Below are 20,055 nucleotides of genomic sequence, written 5' to 3' on the forward strand. Positions count from 1 at the left end.
AAGGGGACATTATATACATATGAATGCCACCTCTATTTACATATCAATGCCGCAGTCCATGACTATTTACATAAAGCTGGGCAGCAGCAGCAGAAGTTTACACTGAGATATCGGGACACAGCACGGGACTAAAACTTCAAGGGATAAGGGAATTTAAACTGGGATAGTTGGCAAGTATGAGGCAGCTGCTTTGGGCCCCACTACAATGATGGGGCCCAGGGCAGCTGTCCCCTTTGCCCTGCCTTAAAAACGGCCCTGACGCAATGTGTAAATGTTGAGTGAAAGTTGTTACCAGATACCAGACCCCTAACAGTGATCTTGCCCATTGTACCCAGTTAAAGCTTATTTTCCAGAGCATACTTACCAAGATATTCATCCCAGTCCCCACAACTATCACCTCCCCAGTCCCATTCTTGATATGCCCACCTTCCACGTTGACCCCCCCCCCCCAGATCAAACCCACTTTCTTTATTGTCCTGACCAGATCACATCCACTTTTCAGGTGGTCCCACCCCTAATTATGCAGGAGCTGCCCACTTTGACCCGTAATCCCCTCCGTTATCCTTTTTTGAGTTACTGTGCATGTTCTGCAACTCAAACAAGGGCAAAGCTGTGATCCTGGGTTCCACACCATCTTTGGGAGAAAGAACTGTGACGTGGCACTGTGCTGGCAAATCTGGGACAGTTAGCATCTATGCCAGGGGTGTGTGGGTTTATGTGCTATGACTAAAATATTTCTAACACAAAAACACATCCCTCATTCTCATATCAGGGAATTGGGAACTATACATCTGAAATAACAAAGACACGGTGTATATTATCCTGCACATGACTTTATTAGCATAACAAGCAGCGTAAGCAATGGTAACAACTTCAACGGGATGCACTTAATCGAGATAAGTATAGTCTTCGGTGAGTGCCAGCCCGTGTAAATAGAAGAAGTGTTGGGTACATGGGGATTATTGAAGGATCGGTGAGGAATCTAAAAACTGAGTTGGTACTTGAAATCAGTAGGCCCTGTTCCATGTTACATAAGTCATAATAGTTGGATTCGAATGTGGTTTTAGAACACAAGTCAAGGTTGGCCGATGGAACCAGACCTGGGAGATGTTTCTCCAAATCACTGTCTGGAGCTCTTAAGCCCCCATACACACTATCAGTTTTTCTGCTGAGTTTTTCCTTCAGGTTTACCAAAACCATGTAGTACAAGGGCCGGCCTGATTGCATTCAAATTGAAACTCCTAAGGTTTGACCTCATATTATATGGTTTTGGTAAATCTGAAGGAAAAACTCAGCAGAAAAACTGATGTGTATGGGGCTTGAAGCTTGGGTACTTCACATTCCCTAAATACTTGTACAATGTCAGGGCTGTTCCAGCAATACCCATCACATTGGTGAACTAAAACAACTTTAGATTGTACTTCGACATGGGCCTATTGTTGATGAGTCTTTGATGACTACCACATTGGTGAACTAAAACAACTTTAGTTTGTACTTCAACATGGGCCTATTGTTTATGAGTCCTTGATGACTATCAGACCACATAAACAGACTTCTGAAGAAAGACTTAGGTATGGAGGCCTCAGGGATGACTGGTGATGGGCCTAAATCCAAAATCTGACTTGTCTTTTGGACTTAGCCAGTCCTTCTGTTCTTCTTTCTATGCTAGCACAGAAATAAGAATTTGTTTATGAGTCCTTGATGACTATCAGACCACATAAACAGACTTCTGAAGAAAGACTTAGGTATGGAGACCTCAGGGATGACTGGTGATGGGCCTCAGGGATGACTGGTATGGAGGCCTCAGGGATGACTGGTGATGGGCCTAAATCCAAAATCTGACTTGTCTTTTGGACTTAGCCAGTCCTTCTGTTCTTCTCTCTATGCTAGCACAGAAATAAGAATTTGTTTATGAGTCCTTGATGACTATCAGACCACCTAAACAGACTTCTGAAGAAAGACTTAGGTATGGAGACCGATGACTGGTGATGGGTCTCAGGGATTACTGGTATGGAGGCCTCAGGGATGACTTGTATGGAGGCCTCAGGGATGACTGGTATGGAGGTCTCAGGGATGACTGGTGATGGGCCTCAGGGATGACTGGTATGGAGGCCTCAGGGATGACTGGCGATGGGTCTCAGGGATGACTGGTGATGGGCCTCAGGGATGACTGGTATGGAGACCTCAGGGATGACTGGTGATGGGTCTCAGGGATGACTGGTGATGGGCCTCAGGGATGACTGGTATGGAGGCCTCAGGGATGACTGGTGATGGGTCTCAGGGATGACTGGTGATGGGCCTTAGGGATGACTGGTATGGAGACCTCAGGGATGACTGGTGATGGGTCTCAGGGATTATTGGTATGGAGGCCTCAGGGATGACTGGTATGGAGGCCTCAGGGATGACTGGTATGGAGGCCTCAGGGATGACTGGTGATGGGTCTCAGGGATGACTGGTGATGGGCCTCAGGGATGACTGGTATGGAGGCCTCAGGGATGACTAGTGATGGGCCTAAATCCAAAATATGACTTGTCATTTGGACTTAGCCAGTCCTTCTGTTCTTCTCTCTATGCTAGCACAGAAATAAGAATTTGAATTCCTAAGGAGTTTTAGAACAACGTTGGCTTAAAAAAAACAAAACAAATGGGCTTTCTTTAAATAATTGCCCGGTGTTTTCAGGTGTACTTATCCTGAATGAATGCCCAATGACGGGGCTGTTCTGGCTACACCCACCAAAGTGCTGTACTACACACTACACTGCACAGCCCCTTAATATCTGGTAGGTGACCTCCATACATGACCTTGCTGAACAGTTTAGATTCCTATTCCAGTGAGTATTATATGGTTAAAGCACAGCTAAATAAACAGATACGCCTCGCAGTGCACACTGAGCCCAGTGTACAGTCTTCAGTTGCCACCTGCCCCTCTGGACGTTGTGCAGTCACTCCAGGCTTCAAGAGACAGAGAAGGAAACAACCGTAGAACATAGCCGGATATCATCAAACTTTAAGTCCCCATGGGTTCTGAAATAAAAAAAAAAAGAAGAGGTCATAAAGCATTATTCAATTTATATTCACTTTTTTCTTGCACTCTACCAACGATTCCGGCGTTATCAAAAGAATGTAAATAATAGGAGTATTTGCATGACTTATGCCGCGTACACACGTCCGGACTTTCCTGCAGACTAGGTTCCGACGGGATCAGTCTGTCGGACAATCCGATTGTGCGTGGGCTAGTCCGACCGTTTTTTATAAAAAACAAAAATCAGACGGACCTAGAAATAGAACATGTTTCAAATCTATCCGAAGGACTCAATTTCAACGGACTAAAAATCGGGAAAACCGTTCGTCTGTGTGCTGGCCCCGACGGACCAAATACGACGCAAGGGGCAGCTATTGGCTACCGGCTATTGAACTTCCTTGTTTAGTCCAGTTTACGTCATCACGTTCAAAACGTAACGGACTTTCGAAAGACTTAGTCCCGGTTTGTGTGTGGCCAAGTCCGTTTCATTCAGAAAGTCCGTCGACCTCCGCCGAAAGTCCTTCGGACCTAGTCCGTCAAAGTCCAGTCGTGTGTACCCGGCATAACTCTGGTTATAGGAAACCTTTCCTTAACAGAAATATGGATCCTGCCATTGTCGTCTCCTTCTAAAGATGCCAATTTCCTGGCTGCTCTTTTTGTTAATGTCCCATCAGCTTTGGAAAAAGTTTTCTCAGCTGTTTTGCTTTAACTGTAATGAACAGTGTGTGTGTGTGTGTGTGTGTGTGTGTGTGTGTGTGTGTGTGTGTGTGTGTGTGTGTGTGTGTGTGTGTGTGTGTGTGTACCTCTCGGCAACTCTACATGTCCTTTGGAATAAATTTCCATGTACCGAAACAGTATTATTTTATATATACGCTGCCAGGGGCGGACTGACAACTTATGGGGCCCCCGGGCAATAAGAGATTATGGGGCCCCCAGGCTTACAGATGGCCACCACGTAGCAGCCATTTTGAGGAGGGGCACCAAGCTCTGCAACATGCAGGGTGGCAGGAGACCTAGAGCTGGTGACCCAGTAAAGGCATCACGAGCCTCTCATGGGCAGTGCCACCTTAACATCATGGGCCCCTGGGCAAAATACTGCACTGGGACCTCTACCAGGGAGATGATGATCTGTGGCATGCATAGTGAACCATGGCGAACAATGGGCATGGTCAATGGGAGAGTCTTAACCACTTCAGCCCCGGAAGCATTTACCCCCTCCCTGACCAGAGCACTTTTTGCGATTCGGCACTGCTTCGCTTTAGCTATGATCGTTGTGTGCCTTGGACACAGTGGATTACAGATCGGGGTCATTGGACTTGTTACAATATGATTGTAAACCCTGTTACACAACTTGTACCTACAAGTAAGCCTATATTAAGGCTTACCTGTAGTTACTGTAAATATTTCCTAAACCTGCATAGTTTAGTGGATATTTACCATATACGCTTGCGCCGACGTTTCGCGCCGTTTCTTCAGCTGCTGTACTGTGACCGGCAGCTCCCACGCGCATGCGCGGGAGGGACGTCATCGTGTCTTTGGCCAATCACAGCACTGGAGCCCGCGAACCCGGAAATAACTATGGAAGACATGTCGCCAGTCACAGCGGTGGGATCGCTGCAACAGCTTTGATCTAAGGTAATTACTCGATAATGAGCTAGTATGTGATGCATACTAGTTCATTATGCCTGTGCCTTACAGGGTTTTTTTTTGCGGGGGGTGTTTTGGTTTACAACCTCTTTAATACTGGCTTTGGAAGCATAAGTCTGTAAGTAGGCTGTCATTAGTATTGAATTAATTAGTATATGTTCTACAAATTAAACAACATTTTTATGTGCGTTTGGAAGTAGTTTCTGCCAGGGAGTTCTTTTAGATGGGCCTAATTTTCTGTTAGCTCGTGCTTAACATTAATGTAGCATGCCTGACACTAGACATGTGCAATTCGTTTAGTTCCAAATACATTTTTTAACAAATTTTGACAAATTTGTCATCTCCAAAATTCCCAAATTTCCAAATTTCGGAAATTCTGAAATTGGAAAATTTCGGAAATTGGAAAATTCAAATTACAAAAATTCGGAAACGTGGAATCCTGAAATTCGAAAATTTCGGAAGTTCTGAAATTTGAAATTTCGGAAGTTTCGGAATTTTGGAAATTCAAAAATTTGAACTTAGGAAATTCAGAATTTCAGAAATTTGAAAATTCTAAAATGTGAAAATCTGAAAATAAGAATGAAAATCTGGAAATTCAAAAGAATGAAAATCCGAAAATCTGAAATAATTACTATTACTAACTATTAAATTATAGGTATTGGAATTTCCTTTCATTTTGCTGTTAGTGAACGACACGAGTATGAATTTATTACAAATTATTTGAAATAAAGAATTCTGTATCTAAAAGAATGGAACGTAATGATCTAATAATAATAATAATAATAAACAATAATAAAAATAGAACCCTTTTATTATTATTATTTATTATTAATTTGTTCCATTCCATTTGTTTAGATGCTGCATTCATTATTTTGGATAATTCGTAAATTCAGATAAATTTGTATTTGTTCACAAACAGCCAAACTTGGAAATTCCAACATCTATAATTTAATAGTTAGTTAATATTAGTTAGTTATTATTTAAAATTTTACTGATTGTCTTTCTTTTTTTCAGATTTTCGAATTCCAAAAATTCGGAAATTTGGAATATGAAAATTCGGAATTAGAAAATTCAAAATTAGGAAATTTGAAAATTCAAAATTAGGAAATTTGAAAATTCAGAAATATGAAAATTCAGAAATGTGAAAATTCTGAAAATTAGAAAAATTCGGAAATTCGAAAAATTTGCATTTTCAGATATTCGAATTCCGAATTTTCTAAATTCCGAATTTCTGAAAAAGGCAAAAAAACGAAAACGAACACATTTTTTGTCAGTGCACATATCTACCTGACACTAATTGCATTTTGTAATGTACTGTTAAATGCTAATGCATATTTTTATAATTTGTGATTATAGTTTTACAAAGAAAAAGAAATCGAATTCTCAGTTAAGATTACAACTGTTAACCCTTTTCCTCAGTATTTTTTTGGGAAGTTGTTAGCTGTCTACCAAGCCTTGTACTTCAAACAGATTGTGAGGGCAGCACAAGACCACATGTGTCAAAAACAAAGGCTCGTGGGCTGAATCCGGCTCCCCCAGGCCATTTCATGTGGCTCTTGCACCTCTCCTGCAGCACCCCCTCACCTCCACTCCAGCAACTTGACTCAGCAGTCAGCAGCAGAGGGGAGAACAGAACTCCTCTGCCAGATCCTGTGCTTCTTGGTGCAGCCGTAGCGAAATTAATTTCTGCTCCCCCTCCCCCTAAGCAGTCAGCAGCAGAGTGGAGGACAGAACTCCTCCTCCAGATCCTGTGCTTCTTGGTGCAGCCGCCTGTCTGAGCAGTCCCCAATAAAGTTTCTTGTGGATGATACCGCCGGTGTGTGACCCTCCTTTGCAGATTTGCATGATCTGCTACAGGAGTGTGAGTTGCCTACGTGCCGGTTGGCACCTGCCCTTCACAGCTCAAGTCTTGAAGTGGAGTTCCAACCCCCCACAAAAATTTTAAAGTCAGCAGCTACAAACACTGTAGCTGCTGACTTTTAACATTAGTATACTTACCTGTCCAGGGACCCCGCGATGGTAAGAGAAACCGGCAGTGAAGCCGAAAGGCCTGTCCAGAGATCCCGTGATGTCGGCACCCCAGCTGATTTTCAGATCGCCTCTCCGGTGCTGCCGCCACCATTCGTGGTAAGGGAAACCGGCTGTGAAGCTGAAAGGCTTCATTGCCTGTCCAGGGATCCCGGAATGTTGGCACCCCAGCTGTAATTCAGATCGGCTCTTGGGTGCTGCCACAGCCATTCGTGGTAAGGGAAACCGGCAGTGAAGCCAAAAGGCTTCACTGCCTGTCCAGAGATCCTGTGATGTCAGCACCCCAGCTGATTTTCAGATCATCCGTTGGGTGCTGCTGACGCCATTCGTGGTAAGGGAAACCGGCTGGGAAGCCGAAAGGCTTCACTGCCTGTCCAGAGATCCCGTGATGTCGGCACCCCAGCTGATTTTCAGATCGCCTCTCCGGTGCTGCCGCCACCATTCGTGGTAAGGGAAACCGGCTGTGAAGCCGAAAGGCTTCATTGCCTGTCCAGGGATCCCGGAATGTTGGCACCCCAGCTGATTTTCAGATCATCCGTCGGGTGCTGCTGACGCCATTCATGGTAAGGGAAACCGCTAGTGAAGCCAAAAGGCTTCACTGCATATCCAGGGATCCCGTGATGTTGGCACCCCAGCTGATTTTCAGATCGGCTCTTGGGTGCTGCCACAGCCATTCATGGTAAGGGAAACTGGCAGTGAAGCCAAAAGGCTTCACTGCCTGTCCAGGGATCCCACGATGTCGGCACTCCAGCTGATTTTCAGATCGGCTGTCGGGTGCTGCCACCACCATTCGTGGTAAGGGAAGCCTTTCAGCTTCACATGCCGGTTCCCTACTGCACATGAGCTTTCTAACTGGCCTGGCAGCGGAGGAAGAAGAAGGGGACCCCAACTTCTGAGGGACTTGAGCGCAGTGGAGTCTCACGGAAGTGGGGATGGGTACCTGTCAAAAACAGGTACCCGTTCCACCCTCCCCTTGAAAGGTGCCACATGTGGCTCCGGAGGGGGGGGGAGGAAGCAGATAAGAGGAGCTTCTACTTTTGGGTGAAACTCCTCTTTAAGTTATTACTAAAACCAGTAATAATTAAATCCACAGGCAATTATTTAATATGATATAAGAGTAGACACATTTATATAGTCTTATGCCGCGTACACACAATCGGAAATTCAGCCAGCAAAAGACCGATGAGAGCTTTTGGTCGGAAAATTCCCACCGTGCGTACACGCTCCGTCGGAACTTCTGCTGGCCGAATTCCAGCCAGCAAAAGCTTGAGAGCAGGTCCTCAATTTTTTTTCGGTCGGAAATTTCCGATCGCCTGTAGCAATTCCGATGCGCAAAATTCCTACGCATGCTCGGAAGCATTGAACTTCATTTTCTCGGTGTTAAACGTCACCGCGTTCTTGACGGTCGAAAGCTCAGCGAAGGTTTGTGTGACCGTACATGTGCAAGCCAAGCTTAAGCGGAATTCCATCTGAAGAAAACATCCGACAAGATTTTTCTGGGGGGGGGGGAAATTCGGCTCGTGTGTGCGGGGCATCACAGGTACAACCGGCCCTTTGAGGGCAGCCATAATGCTGATGCAGCCCCCCCCCCCCCCGCACATTAAATTGAGTTTGACACTTGACCTGGAATAGACCATATCTGAACTAGGACCCCACTGACAACAAATTCCAGAGACACTTACCGAACACGGTGAGATGATAAATGCACGTTTCCAATGAAGATTTGAATCCAGTTGTGCAGATTGTTGCTTTGTAGGTCCCTTGGTCCTCCCGTTTTAGCTCACTTATTGTCAAAGATCCATCAGATGTGCTGTTCAGTCTTCCAGAAACTCTTGGAAACATTAAATTTGGTAGTCCTGGCATTGTCAGGATTAAATGATCTTTACCGTAATTCCAAGAAATCAGCGTCATCGGGGGGGGACCAGCTCGTCGGATGGGTGTGACCCCGGCGTGACCAACTTGTAGGGTGACATTTCCTCCCACAGCTCCAGCTATAGTTCCTTCTCCACAGGATCTTTCACTCGCTGCATCTGATAAAAAAAAGGTACATTTGGATTAATCAATAATATATATATATATATATAAAGAAATGTGTATATATATATATATATATATATATATATATATATATATATAAAGAAATGTGTATATATATATATATATATATATATATAAATAAAGAAATGTGTATATATATAAAGAAATGTGTATGTATATATATATATATATATATATATATATATAAAGAAATGTGTGTATATATATATATATATATATATATAAAGAAATGTATATATATATATATATATATATATATATATATATATATATATATATATATAAATAAAGAAATGTGTATATATATATATATATATATATATATATATATATATATATAAAGAAATGTATATATATATATATATATATATATATATATATATATATATATATATATATAAAGAAATGTGTGTATATATATATATATATATATATATATATATATATATATATATATATATATATATATATATATAAAGAAATGTATATATATATATATATATATATATATATAAATAAAGAAATGTGTATATATATATATATATATATATATATAAATAAAGAAATGTGTATATATATATATATATATATATATAAAGAAATGTGTATATATATATATATATATATATATATATATATATATATATATATATATATATAAATAAAGAAATGTGTATATATATAAAGAAATGTGTGTATATATATATATATATATATATATAAAGATATGTGTATATAATATATATACACACATTTCTTTATATATATATATGTGTAATCACAGCAGAAGCCGATCAGCGAGGGCAATGGATGTCCACCCAATCATCGGGAAGAGACACAGAACAGAGCTCTGCCTATGTAAACAAGGCAGAGCTCTGTCCTGACAGCAGGGAAAGTGATTGGCTTTTGTGTCCCTGCAAAGCACGCCACACATAGTGCACAAAAAGCACTGGCTAGGCACACAGTTAACCCTTTGATCGCCCTAGATGTGTAACTCCTTCCCAGCCAGTGTCCTTAGTACAGTGACAGTGCATATTTTTAGCACTGAAGTATCACCCCCCCCACCACCCTTTCATATCCCGACCGCCTCACGCAGATATACTAGATATATAGTGCGTGATTCTGCCTGTACGTTGCCCTTTATGAGGCGGCTTGCGGGAGGGAGCTCCGTGAGCGGGAATCGAATGTCCGCGGGGATACCCGCAATCGTCTCATGGAGAGTGGCACTCTCACTGATCTCTGCTCCCTGTGATCGGGAGCGGTGATAAGTGATGTGCCACACGTAGCCCGCCCCCCCGCCCCCCAAGTTAGAATCACTCCCATAGGACACACTTAACCCCTACAGCACCAGCTAGTGGTTGACCCCTTCAGTGCTAGTCACATTAAAGTGGTTGTAAACCCTTACAAACCACTTTGACCTACAGGTAAGCCTAGATTAAGGCTTACCTGTAGGTCCAAGAAATATCTCCTAAACCTATATGGTTTAGGAGATATTTGCCCGAAAACGGGCGCCGTAGACAGCGGCGCGCATGCGCACTGAGCGCGGCATTTCCAAGAATGGAGCTGCCGCGCGTGTCGACTCCCGTGCGCATGCGCAGGAGTGACGTCATCGCGGCTTCGCCGAATGACAGCGGCGGAACTGCGAGACGCCACCAACCAGATGGATGCGGCGGACTACAGGGGACAGTGGCGACTTCGCTGGCTCCTGTGTCAGGTAAGTGACGCATAATGGGCTACTATGCGATGCGATGCAATGCGATACATAGTAGTCCATTATGCTTTGCCTTTGCAGGGAATGAAAGAGGAAGTAAACCCATCAGGGTTTACTTCCTCTTTAAGAGCCGGTTCACACTATTGCGATGCGAGAACCCTGCGGATCAACTGCGGGGTTCCCGCATCGCTCCCGACACGCACGGCAGTTCGCACTGCCATATGCGAACTGCTGGGGAGTGTCATTATATGTTAACGACACCGCCATTTCAGCTCGCATATCGCACTGCGAACTGACAGTTCGGACATGAATCGGATCGCATAGGTGTTGAACACACATGCGATCCGATTCTGGTCCGAACAGAAAAAAGGGTCCTGTGCGTGTTTGCACCGAATGCGGGTGCGATATCAGCCATACCATCTGTATGACTGACATCGCAGCCGCACAGACATCGCATGTAATGTGAACAGCAGTGCGCTGCGAATTACATGCGATGTCTGCCATCGCAATAGTGTGAACCGGCCCTTACGCAGTAATCAATGCAATTTTATAGCACTGATCGCTGTATAAATGACAATGGTACCAAAAATGTGTCAAAATTTTCGATCTGTCCGCCATAATGTCGCAGTCCCGATAAAAAATCGCTGATCGCCGCCATTACTAGTAAAATAAAAATTATTAATAAAAATGCCATAAAACTATCTCCTATTTTGTAGATGCTATAACTTTTGCGCAAACCAATCAATAAATGCTTATTGCGATTTTTTTTACCAAAAATATGTAGAAGAATACGTATCTGCCTAAACTGAGGGAAAAAAAAAATTTTTTATATATATTTTTGGGGGATATTTATTATAGCAAAAAGTAAAAAATAATGCGTTTTTTGCAAAATTGTCGCTCTATTTTTGTTTATATCGCAAAAAATAAAAACCGCAGGGGTGATCAAATACCACCAAAAGAAAGCTCTATTTGTGGGGAAAAAAAGCAATGTCAATTTTTTTTTCTCCCTATAAACAAAAAGAGGCCGACAATTTTGGAAAATAAAAAAAATATTTTTTACTTTCTGCCATAATACATATCAAATGAAAAAAAAAAAGGGCAATATGTATTCTGCTACATGTTTTTGATAACAAAAATCCTAATGAGCATATATTGATTGGTTTACACAAACTGTATAGTGTCTACAAAGTATGGTATATACCGTATTTATGGATTTTTTTCTAATATTTTTTTTTATTTATATTTATTTTAGGACTGATACTGATTAAACTTTTCCGGTTTGATTAATCAAATCATTTCGATTAATTATAACGCACATACAGTTTTTACAAATAATTTTTTATTAAACTTTAAGAAAACCGTAGAAAGTTAGTTTAACTTTAATTATAAAACGTATCTAGTATGTTGACTGTCTGCCCCATACTGTAATGTCCACATCTGCCCCCCTACTGTAATATCCACATCTGCCCCCATACTGTAATATCCACATCTGCCCCCATACTGTAATATCCACATCTCCCCCAAACTGTAATATCCACATCTGCCCCCATACTGTAATATCCACATTTGCACCCATAGTGTAATATCCACATCTGCCCCCATACTGTAATATCCACATCTGCCCCCCCCCATACTGTAATATCCACATCTGCCCCCCATAGTGTAATATCCACATCTGCTCACATACTGTAATATCCACATCTGCCCCCATACTGTAATATCCACATTTGCACCCATAGTGTAATATCCACATCTGCCCCCATACTGTAATATCCACATCTGCCCCCCCATACTGTAATATCCACATCTGCCCCCCATAGTGTAATATCCACATCTGCTCACATACTGTAATATCCACATCTCCCCCAAACTGTAATATCCACATCTGCCCACATACTGTAATATCCACATCTCCCCCAAACTGTAATACCCACATCTGCCCCCCATACTGTAATATCCACATCTGCCCCCCATACTGTAATATCCACAACTCCCCCCATACTGTAATACCCACATCTCCCCTCCCCCCCACACTGTAATATCCACATCTGCCCACATACTGTAATATCCAGATATGCTCCCATACTGTAATATCCACATCTCCCCCAAACTGTAATATCCACATCTGCCCCCCATACTGTAGTATCCACATCTGCCCCCCATACTGTAATATCCACATCTGCCCACATACTGTAATATCCACATCTCCCCCAAACTGTAATATCCACATCTGCCCCCCATACTGTAATATCCACATCTGCCCACATACTGTAATATCCACATCTCCCCCCCATACTGTAATATCCACATCTCCCCCATACTGTAATATCCACATCTCCCCCCTACTGTAATACCCACATCTCCCCCCCCCCCATACTGTAATATCCACATCTGCCCACATACTGTAATATCCACATCTCCCCCAAACTGTAATATCCACATCTGCCCCCCCCCCATACTGTAATATCCACATCTCCCCCCATACTGTAATATCCACATCTGCCCCCCATAGTGTAATATCCACATCTGCCCACATACTGTAATATCCACATCTGCCCCCATACTGTATTATCCACATCTGCCCCCATACTGTAATATCCACATCTGCCCCCATACTGTATTATCCACATCTGCCCCCATACTGTAATATCCACATCTGCCCCCATACTGTAATAGCCACATCTGCCCCACATACTGTAATATTCACATCTGCCCCCATACTGTAATGTCCACATCTGCCCCCCATACTGTAATATCCACATCGAGACTGTCCACTCTGTCCTGAATAGACAGCAGGCAGACCCATCCACAGAGTAGGAGGCACAAGCAGGCGGGTGATGATGACGTCAGCGCGCCGCTACTAGGCCGCCACCGGGTGGACCAAGATGGCCGCAGCTCTGGAGCTAGACGGAAGCCGCGGCCTTTCCTATGGGCGAGACCGCGGAGCTCAATCCTCGATCGAATTATTTTGATCCAGCAAAGAAATGAACGGTTAATCGAGCAATTAATCGTTTATTTCCGCAGCCCTAATTTATTTATTTATTTTATACTAGTAATATCCGCGGTCAGTGACTTAGAGCAGGCCGTCAGTTATGCTATGTTTAATTACTTTAATTAGATACAACACAACCTGCACATTGACCCGTGTTCAGCACAACAAAGCTAATTACCTCTTATTCTGGGGAAATAAGAATTACCTCTTATTCTGGGGAAATGCCACTAAACACATAAAATAATAATTAAACATTCATGAAACTCTATGAGATGGTAAACCCAGGGGCGGACTGACCATTCGGGCACTCGGGCAAGGACCGAGGTCCCCATGCCACTAGGGGGCCCCATCAGGGACAGTTCAGAGCCTGCAACAAGTGGATTTTCTTTTCTCATTTAAAGGCCTTTTCCTGCCAGCTGCCTGCCACACCAAGCACTAAGGTGCAAAAGTTGTGTGTAAGGGGACACTGGTAGAAGGTGACACACTGCGGGGGGGGGGGGGGGGGGGGGCTCTGCCATAAGGTAGGACTCTGCAGACTGTGATGTATAGGGAGAATGTTGGGACTTTGGTGTAAGGGGGGACTCTGATGTGAGCATGGCGCTCATCCTGACTGCTGTACTATATAGTGTATATGTTGTTTTGTTTGTTACTTACTCCTGGCATGGCGGCCACCTGTAAACCTGGAGGCCCCATAATCTTCTATTGCCCCGGGGGCCCCATGAGTTGTCAGTCCGCCCCTGGGTAAACCCATACAGGTTATGGTGAGAAAGGACTAATGGAATCAAAAGCCCTCCAATACAATTACTGCGCTATGCTTTTACACCCTGAAATATGTCAAGTTGTAAATATCACTAGAGTTGAAGATTATCTCGAGGCAAATCCTTGATTTTAAATCTTAGATCGGGTGGGTGAGTGGGAAAAGTTTGGACCCTCTGTCAATTCTTTTGATGTCTCAGTTGCCTATCACTCTCCCTACCGGTGACCATTGCCACTAAACACATAAAATAATGGGAAATCCAACATTTTAGAGTTTTCCCCAGAATAAGAGGTGAGGGAGAATCTTCCAATGGGGACACCTGTCCCTGAGACACCTGTTTGCTAAGGGAATTCCCTTCACTTTGGGTAAGGGGTGTCGCTAGGGGGTGGCTTTTGGGGCTTTAACCCCAAATCTGGGGCCCATAGCTCCAAGTTTCTGCAGGGGTTCCCAAGGGGAGGGGAGGCTCTCTGGGAACCCTGATGGAAGTGGGAAGCTCTCTGGGGACCCTGATTTTAAGGGGGAGGCTCTCTGGGGACCCTGATGTAAGGGGGGTTCTTTGGGAACCCTGATGTAAGTGGGGGGGGCTCTCTGGGGACTCTGGTGGAAGTGGGAAGCTCTCTAGGGGCCCTGATTTTAAGGGGGAAGCTCTCTGGGGACCTTGATTTTAAGGGGGAGGCTCTCTGGGGACCCTGATGTAAGGGGGAGGCCCTCTGGGGACCCTGATGTAAGTGGGGGGGGGGCTCTCGGGGGACCCTGATGGAAGTGGGAAGCTCTCTGGGGACCCTGATTTTAAGGGGGAGGCTCTCTGGGGAGCCTGATTTAAGGGGGCAGCTCTCTGGGGACCCTGACATAAGGGGGAGCTCTCTGGGAACCCTGATGTAAGTGGGGGGCTCTCTGGTCCCCTGGTGGAAGTGGGATGCTCTCTGGGGACCCTGATTTTAAGGGGGAAGCTCTCTGGGGACCTTGATTTTAAGGGGGAGGCTCTCTGGGGACCCTGATTTAAGGGGGAAGCTCTCTGGGGACCCTGATTTAAGGGGGCAGCTCTCTGGGGACCCTGATGTAAGGGGCCCTCTGGGGACCCTGGTGTAAGGGGGGCTCTCTGGGAACCCTGATGTAAGTGGGGGGGCTCTCTGGGGACCCTGATTTAAGGGGGAGGCTCTCTGGGGACCCTAATGTAAGCTCTCTGGGGACCCTAATGTAAGGGGCGCTCTCTGGGGACCCTGATGTAAGTGGGGGGCTCTCTGGGGACCCTGATGGAAGTGGGAAGCTCTCTGGGGACCCTGATTTTAAGGGGGAGGCTCTCTGGGGACCCTGATTTAAGGGGGCAGCTCTCTGGGGACCCTGGTGTAAGTGGGGGTGGGGGGCTCTCTGGGGACCCTGGTGGAAGTGGGAAGCTCTCTGGGGACCCGGATTTTAAGGGGGAGGCTCTCTGGGGACCCTGATTTTAAGGAGGAGGCTCTCTGGGGATCCTGATTTAAGGGAGAGGCTCTCTGGGGACCCTGATTTAAGAGGGCAGCTCTCTGGGGACCCTGATGGAAGTGGGAAGCTCTCTGGGGACCCTGATTTTAAGGGGAAGGCTCTCTGGGGACCCTGATTTTAAGGGGGAGGCTCTCTGGGGACCTTGATGTAAGTGGGGGGGAGGGCTCTCTGGGGACCCTGATTTCAAGGGGGAGGCTCTCTGGGGACCCTGATTTTAAGGGGGAGGTTCTCTGGGGACCCTGATTTACGGGGGTAGCTCTCTAAGGACCCTAATATAAGGGGGACCCTAATAAAAGGGGGGCTCACTGGGGACCCTGATGGAAGTGGGGGGCTCTCTGGGGACCCTGATTTTAAGGGGAGGCTCTCTGGGGACCCTAATGTAAGGGGGGGGCTCTCTGGGGACCCTGATTTTAAGGGAGCAGCTCTCTGGGGATGACTTTCGTATGACTTTCTTTACTACGCTGCTATGGGCTCTAGTCCCAGATCTTTTGTAGACCCAGCAACGCCCCTGCTTTGGGTGATTTCCACTAACTATCCTGTTGCATCTCTGGCACAGAAAAGGAAGGTAATTCCCCCCCGGCGCTCAGATAGTAAAAAAAGAACTGGCAGCAGTTTTAACCCTACCCTACTCAATCCAAAACAAAATATGATTTTGGCTATAAATACACCTTCATGACATTGTTATAGGAACAACTGAAGACATCCTTACAGTTCTCGAGGTTCAGAAGCACAACGATCCAGAAGTAGAAATGAGACATTTCGTTTCTTGCTGTGGAATGGGTTAGTCGATCGTCGTCAGTGGATGTGCCAGAGAGGCTGGTCTATGGCACACTCTCTCTATATATATAACAGGTTAGGGGCGGGCAAAAGAAAAGTGGTGGTTTATATTAAGTTTCGTTTTGAGTGATGATTGATGTGAAATTAAAATTTGTAACTTAGGGCAGGGCAAATAAAAGAGGTGATTTGTATTTAGTTTCGTTTTGGGTGATGGTCGATATGAAAACGAAACTCTGTAACTTTAGTAAAAGTGAATCAGCTTTATTGCATACAAAACAATTTTATCCTATGACCCTGATTTAAGGAGGCAGCTCTCCGGAACCCTGATGTAAGTGGGGGGGGGGGCTCTCTGGGGACCCTAATGTAAGGGGCGCTCTCTGGGGACCCTGATGAAAGGAGAGGCTCTCTGGGGACCCTGATTTAAGGGGGGCTCTCTGGGAACCCTGATGTAAGTGGGGGGATCTCTGGGGACCCTGATGGAAGTGGGAATCTCTCTGGGGACCCTGATTTAAGGGGGAGGCTATCTGGGGACCGTGATTTAAGGGGGCAGCTCCCTGGGGACCCTAATGTAAGGGGGCAGCTCCCTGGAGACCCTAATGTAAGGGGGCTCTCTGGGGACCCTGGTGGAAGTGGGAAGCTCTTTGGGGACCCTGGTTTTAAGTGGGAAGCTCTCTGGGGACCCTGATTTTAAGGGGTAGGCTCTCTGGGGACCCTAATGTAAGCTCTCTGGGGACCCTAATATATGGGGGCTCTCTGGGGACCTTAATGTAAGGGGAGGCTCTCTGGGGACCCTGGTGGAAGTGGGAAGCTCTCTGGGGACCCTAATTTCAAGGGGGAGGCTCTATGGGGACCCTTATTTAAGGGGGCAGCTCTCTGGGGACCCTAATGTAAGGGGGCTCTCTGGGGACCCTGACTTTAAGGGGGAAGCTCTCTGGGGACCCTAATGTAAGCTCTCTGGGGACCCTAATGTAAGGGGCGCTCTCTGGGGACCCTGATGTAAAGAGAGGCTCTCTGGGGACCCTGATTTAAGGGGGGCTCTCTGGGGACCCTGATGGAAGTGGGAATCTCTCTGGGGACCCTGATTTAAGGGGGCAGCTCTCTGGGGACCCTAATGTAAGGAGGCTCTCTGGGAACCCTGATGTAAGTGGGGGAGGTGCTCTCTGGGACCCTGATGGAAGTGGGAAGCTCTCTGGGGACCCTGATTTTAAGAGGGAGGCTCTCTGGGGACCCTGATTTAAGGGGGAAGCTCCCTGGGACCCTAATGTAAGGGGGGCTCTCTGGGAACCCTGATGTAAGTGGTGGGGGCTCTCTGGGGACCCTGATGTAAGGGGGAGGCTCTCTGGGGACTCTGATTTAAGGGGGCAGCTCTCTGGGAACCCTGATGTAAGTGACGGGGGGCTCTCTGGGGACCCTGATTTTAAGGGGGAGGCTCTCTGGGGACCCTGATTTTAAGGGGGAGGCTCTCTGGGGACCCTGATTTTAAGGGGGAGGCTCTCTGGGGACCCTGATTTAAGGGGGCAGCTCCCTGGGGACCCTGATTTAAGGGGGAAGCTCCCTGGGGACCCTAATGTAAGGGGGCTCTCTGGGGATCCTGGTGGAAGTGGGAAGCTCTCTGGGGACCCTGATTTTAAGTGGGAAGCTCTCTGGGGACCCTGATTTTAAGGGGGAGGCTCTCTGGGGACCCTAATGTAAGCTCTCTGGGGACCCTAATGTAAGGGGGCTCTCTGGGGACCCTGGTTTAAGGGGGCAGCTCTCTGGAAACCCTGATGTAAGTTGGGGGGGCTCTCTGGGGACCCTGATTTAAGGGGGCAGCTCTCTGGGACCCTAATGTAAGGGGGGCTCTCTGGGAACCCTGATGTAAGTGGCGGGGGGCTCTCTGGGGACCCTGATTTTAAGGGGGAGGCTCTCTGGGGACCCTGATTTAAGGGGGCAGTTCTCTGGGGACCCTGGTGTAAGTGGGGGTGGGGGGCTCTCTGGGGACCCGGATTTTAAGGGGGAGGCTCTCTGGGGACCCTGATTTTAAGGAGGAGGCTCTCTGGGGATCCTGATTTAAGGGAGAGGCTCTCTGGGGACCCTGATTTAAGAGGGCAGCTCTCTGGGGACCCTGATGGAAGTGGGAAGCTCTCTGGGGACCCTGATTTTAAGGGGAAGGCTCTCTGGGGACCCTAATGTAAGCTCTCTGGGGACCCTAATGACCCTGGTGGAAGTATGAAGCTCTCTGGGGACCCGGATTTTAAGGGGGAGGCTCTCTGGGGATCTTGATGTAAGTGGGGGGGAGGGCTCTCTGGGGACCCTGATTTCAAGGGGGAGGCTCTCTGGGGACCCTGATTTTAAGGGGGAGGTTCTCTGGGGACCCTGATTTACGGGGGTAGCTCTCTAAGGACCCTAATACAAGGGGGACCCTAATATAAGGGGGGCTCACTGGGGACCCTGATGGAAGTGGGGGGCTCTCTGGGGACCCTGATTTTAAGGGGAGGCTCTCTGGGGACCCTGATTTTAAGGGGAGGCTCTCTGGGGACCCTCATTTTAAGGGAGCAGCTCTCTGGGGATGACTTTCGTATGACTTTCTTTACTACGCTGCTTTGGGCTCTAGCCCCAGATCTTTTGTAGACCCAGCCACGCCCCTGCTTTGGGTGATTTCCACTAACTATCCTGTTGCATCTCTGGCACAGAAAAGGAAGGTAATTCCCCCCCGGCGCTCAGATAGTAAAAAAGAACTGGCAGCAGTTTTAGCCCTACCCTACTCAATCCAAAACAAATTCTGATTTTGGCTATAAATACACCTTCATGACATTGTTATAGGAACAACTGAAGACATCCTTCTTACAGTTCTTGAGGTTCAGAAGCACAACGATCCAGAAGTAGAAATGAGACATTTCGTTTCTTGCTGTGGAATGGGTTAGTCGATCGTCGTCAGTGGATGTGCCAGAGAGGCTGGTCTATGGCACACTCTCTTTATATATATAACAGGTTAGGGGAGGGCAAAAGAAAAGTGGTGGTTTATATAAAGTTTCGTTTTGAGTGATGATGGAAATGAAATTAAAATTTGTAACTTAGGGGAGGGCAAATAAAAGAGGTGATTTGTATTTAGTTTAGTTTTGGGTGATGGTCGATATGAAAACGAAACTCTGTAACTTTAGTAAAAGTGAATCGGCTTTATTGCATACAAAACAATTGTATCCTATGACCCTGATTTAAGGGGGCAGCTCTCCGGAACCCTGATGTAAGTGGGGGGAGGGCTCTCTGGCGATCCTGGTGGAAGTGGGAAGCTCTCTGGGGACCCTAATGTAAGGGGCACTCTCTGGACACCCTGATGTAAGGAGAGACTCTCTGGGGACCCTGATTTAAGGGGGGCTCTCTGGGGACCCTGATGGAAGTGGGAATATCTCTGGGGACCCTGATTTAAGGGGGCAGCTCTCTGGGGACCCTAATGTAAGGGGACTCTCTGGGAACCCTGATGTAAGTGGGGGAGGTGCTCTCTGGGACCCTGATGGAAGTGGAAAGCTCTCTGGGGACCCTGATTTTAAGAGGGAGGCTCTCTGGGGACCCTGATTTAAGGGGGCAGCTTCCTGGGGACCCTGATTT

At 46.2% G+C, this 20,055-nt stretch overlaps 1 protein-coding gene across 2 annotated transcripts; it reads right to left on the bottom strand.

Moving 5' to 3' along the window:
* Positions 1-815: 815 nt before the first annotated feature.
* Positions 816-19,464, bottom strand: LOC143942747 (uncharacterized). Of its 2 annotated transcripts, none has more exons than XM_077464132.1 (3): positions 19,298-19,464; positions 8,379-8,726; positions 816-3,023 (listed from the first exon to the last, which is right to left on the bottom strand). In XM_077464132.1, exons 1-3 carry the CDS (start codon positions 19,344-19,346, stop codon positions 3,007-3,009), a joined length of 414 nt encoding a protein of 137 aa, XP_077320258.1. In that variant the 5' UTR covers positions 19,347-19,464; the 3' UTR covers positions 816-3,006. The 2 variants fall into 2 exon arrangements, with proteins under 2 accessions (XP_077320258.1, XP_077320257.1); XM_077464131.1 differs by lacking the exon at positions 19,298-19,464 and adding an exon at positions 16,403-16,570.
* Positions 19,465-20,055: the final 591 nt, after the last annotated feature.

The sequence above is a fragment of the Lithobates pipiens genome, unplaced genomic scaffold (genome assembly GCF_037356315.1).
Source record: "Lithobates pipiens isolate NorthernLeopardFrog02 unplaced genomic scaffold, aLitPip1_a1.2 Scaffold_30, whole genome shotgun sequence".
Taxonomy (NCBI): Eukaryota; Metazoa; Chordata; class Amphibia; order Anura; family Ranidae; genus Lithobates; species Lithobates pipiens.

What these genes read in the sequence shown, in the direction of transcription:
- LOC143942747 (XM_077464132.1), bottom strand. Translation starts at nt 19,346, where the DNA reads ATGTCTCATTTCTACTTCTGGATCGTTGTGCTTCTGAACCTCAAGAAC. An exon ending in GCTTCTGAACCTCAAGAACT is followed by an intron (nt 8,727 to 19,297) that starts GTAAGAAGGATG and finishes TTTTTTTATCAG; the next exon opens with ATGCAGCGAGTGAAAGATCC.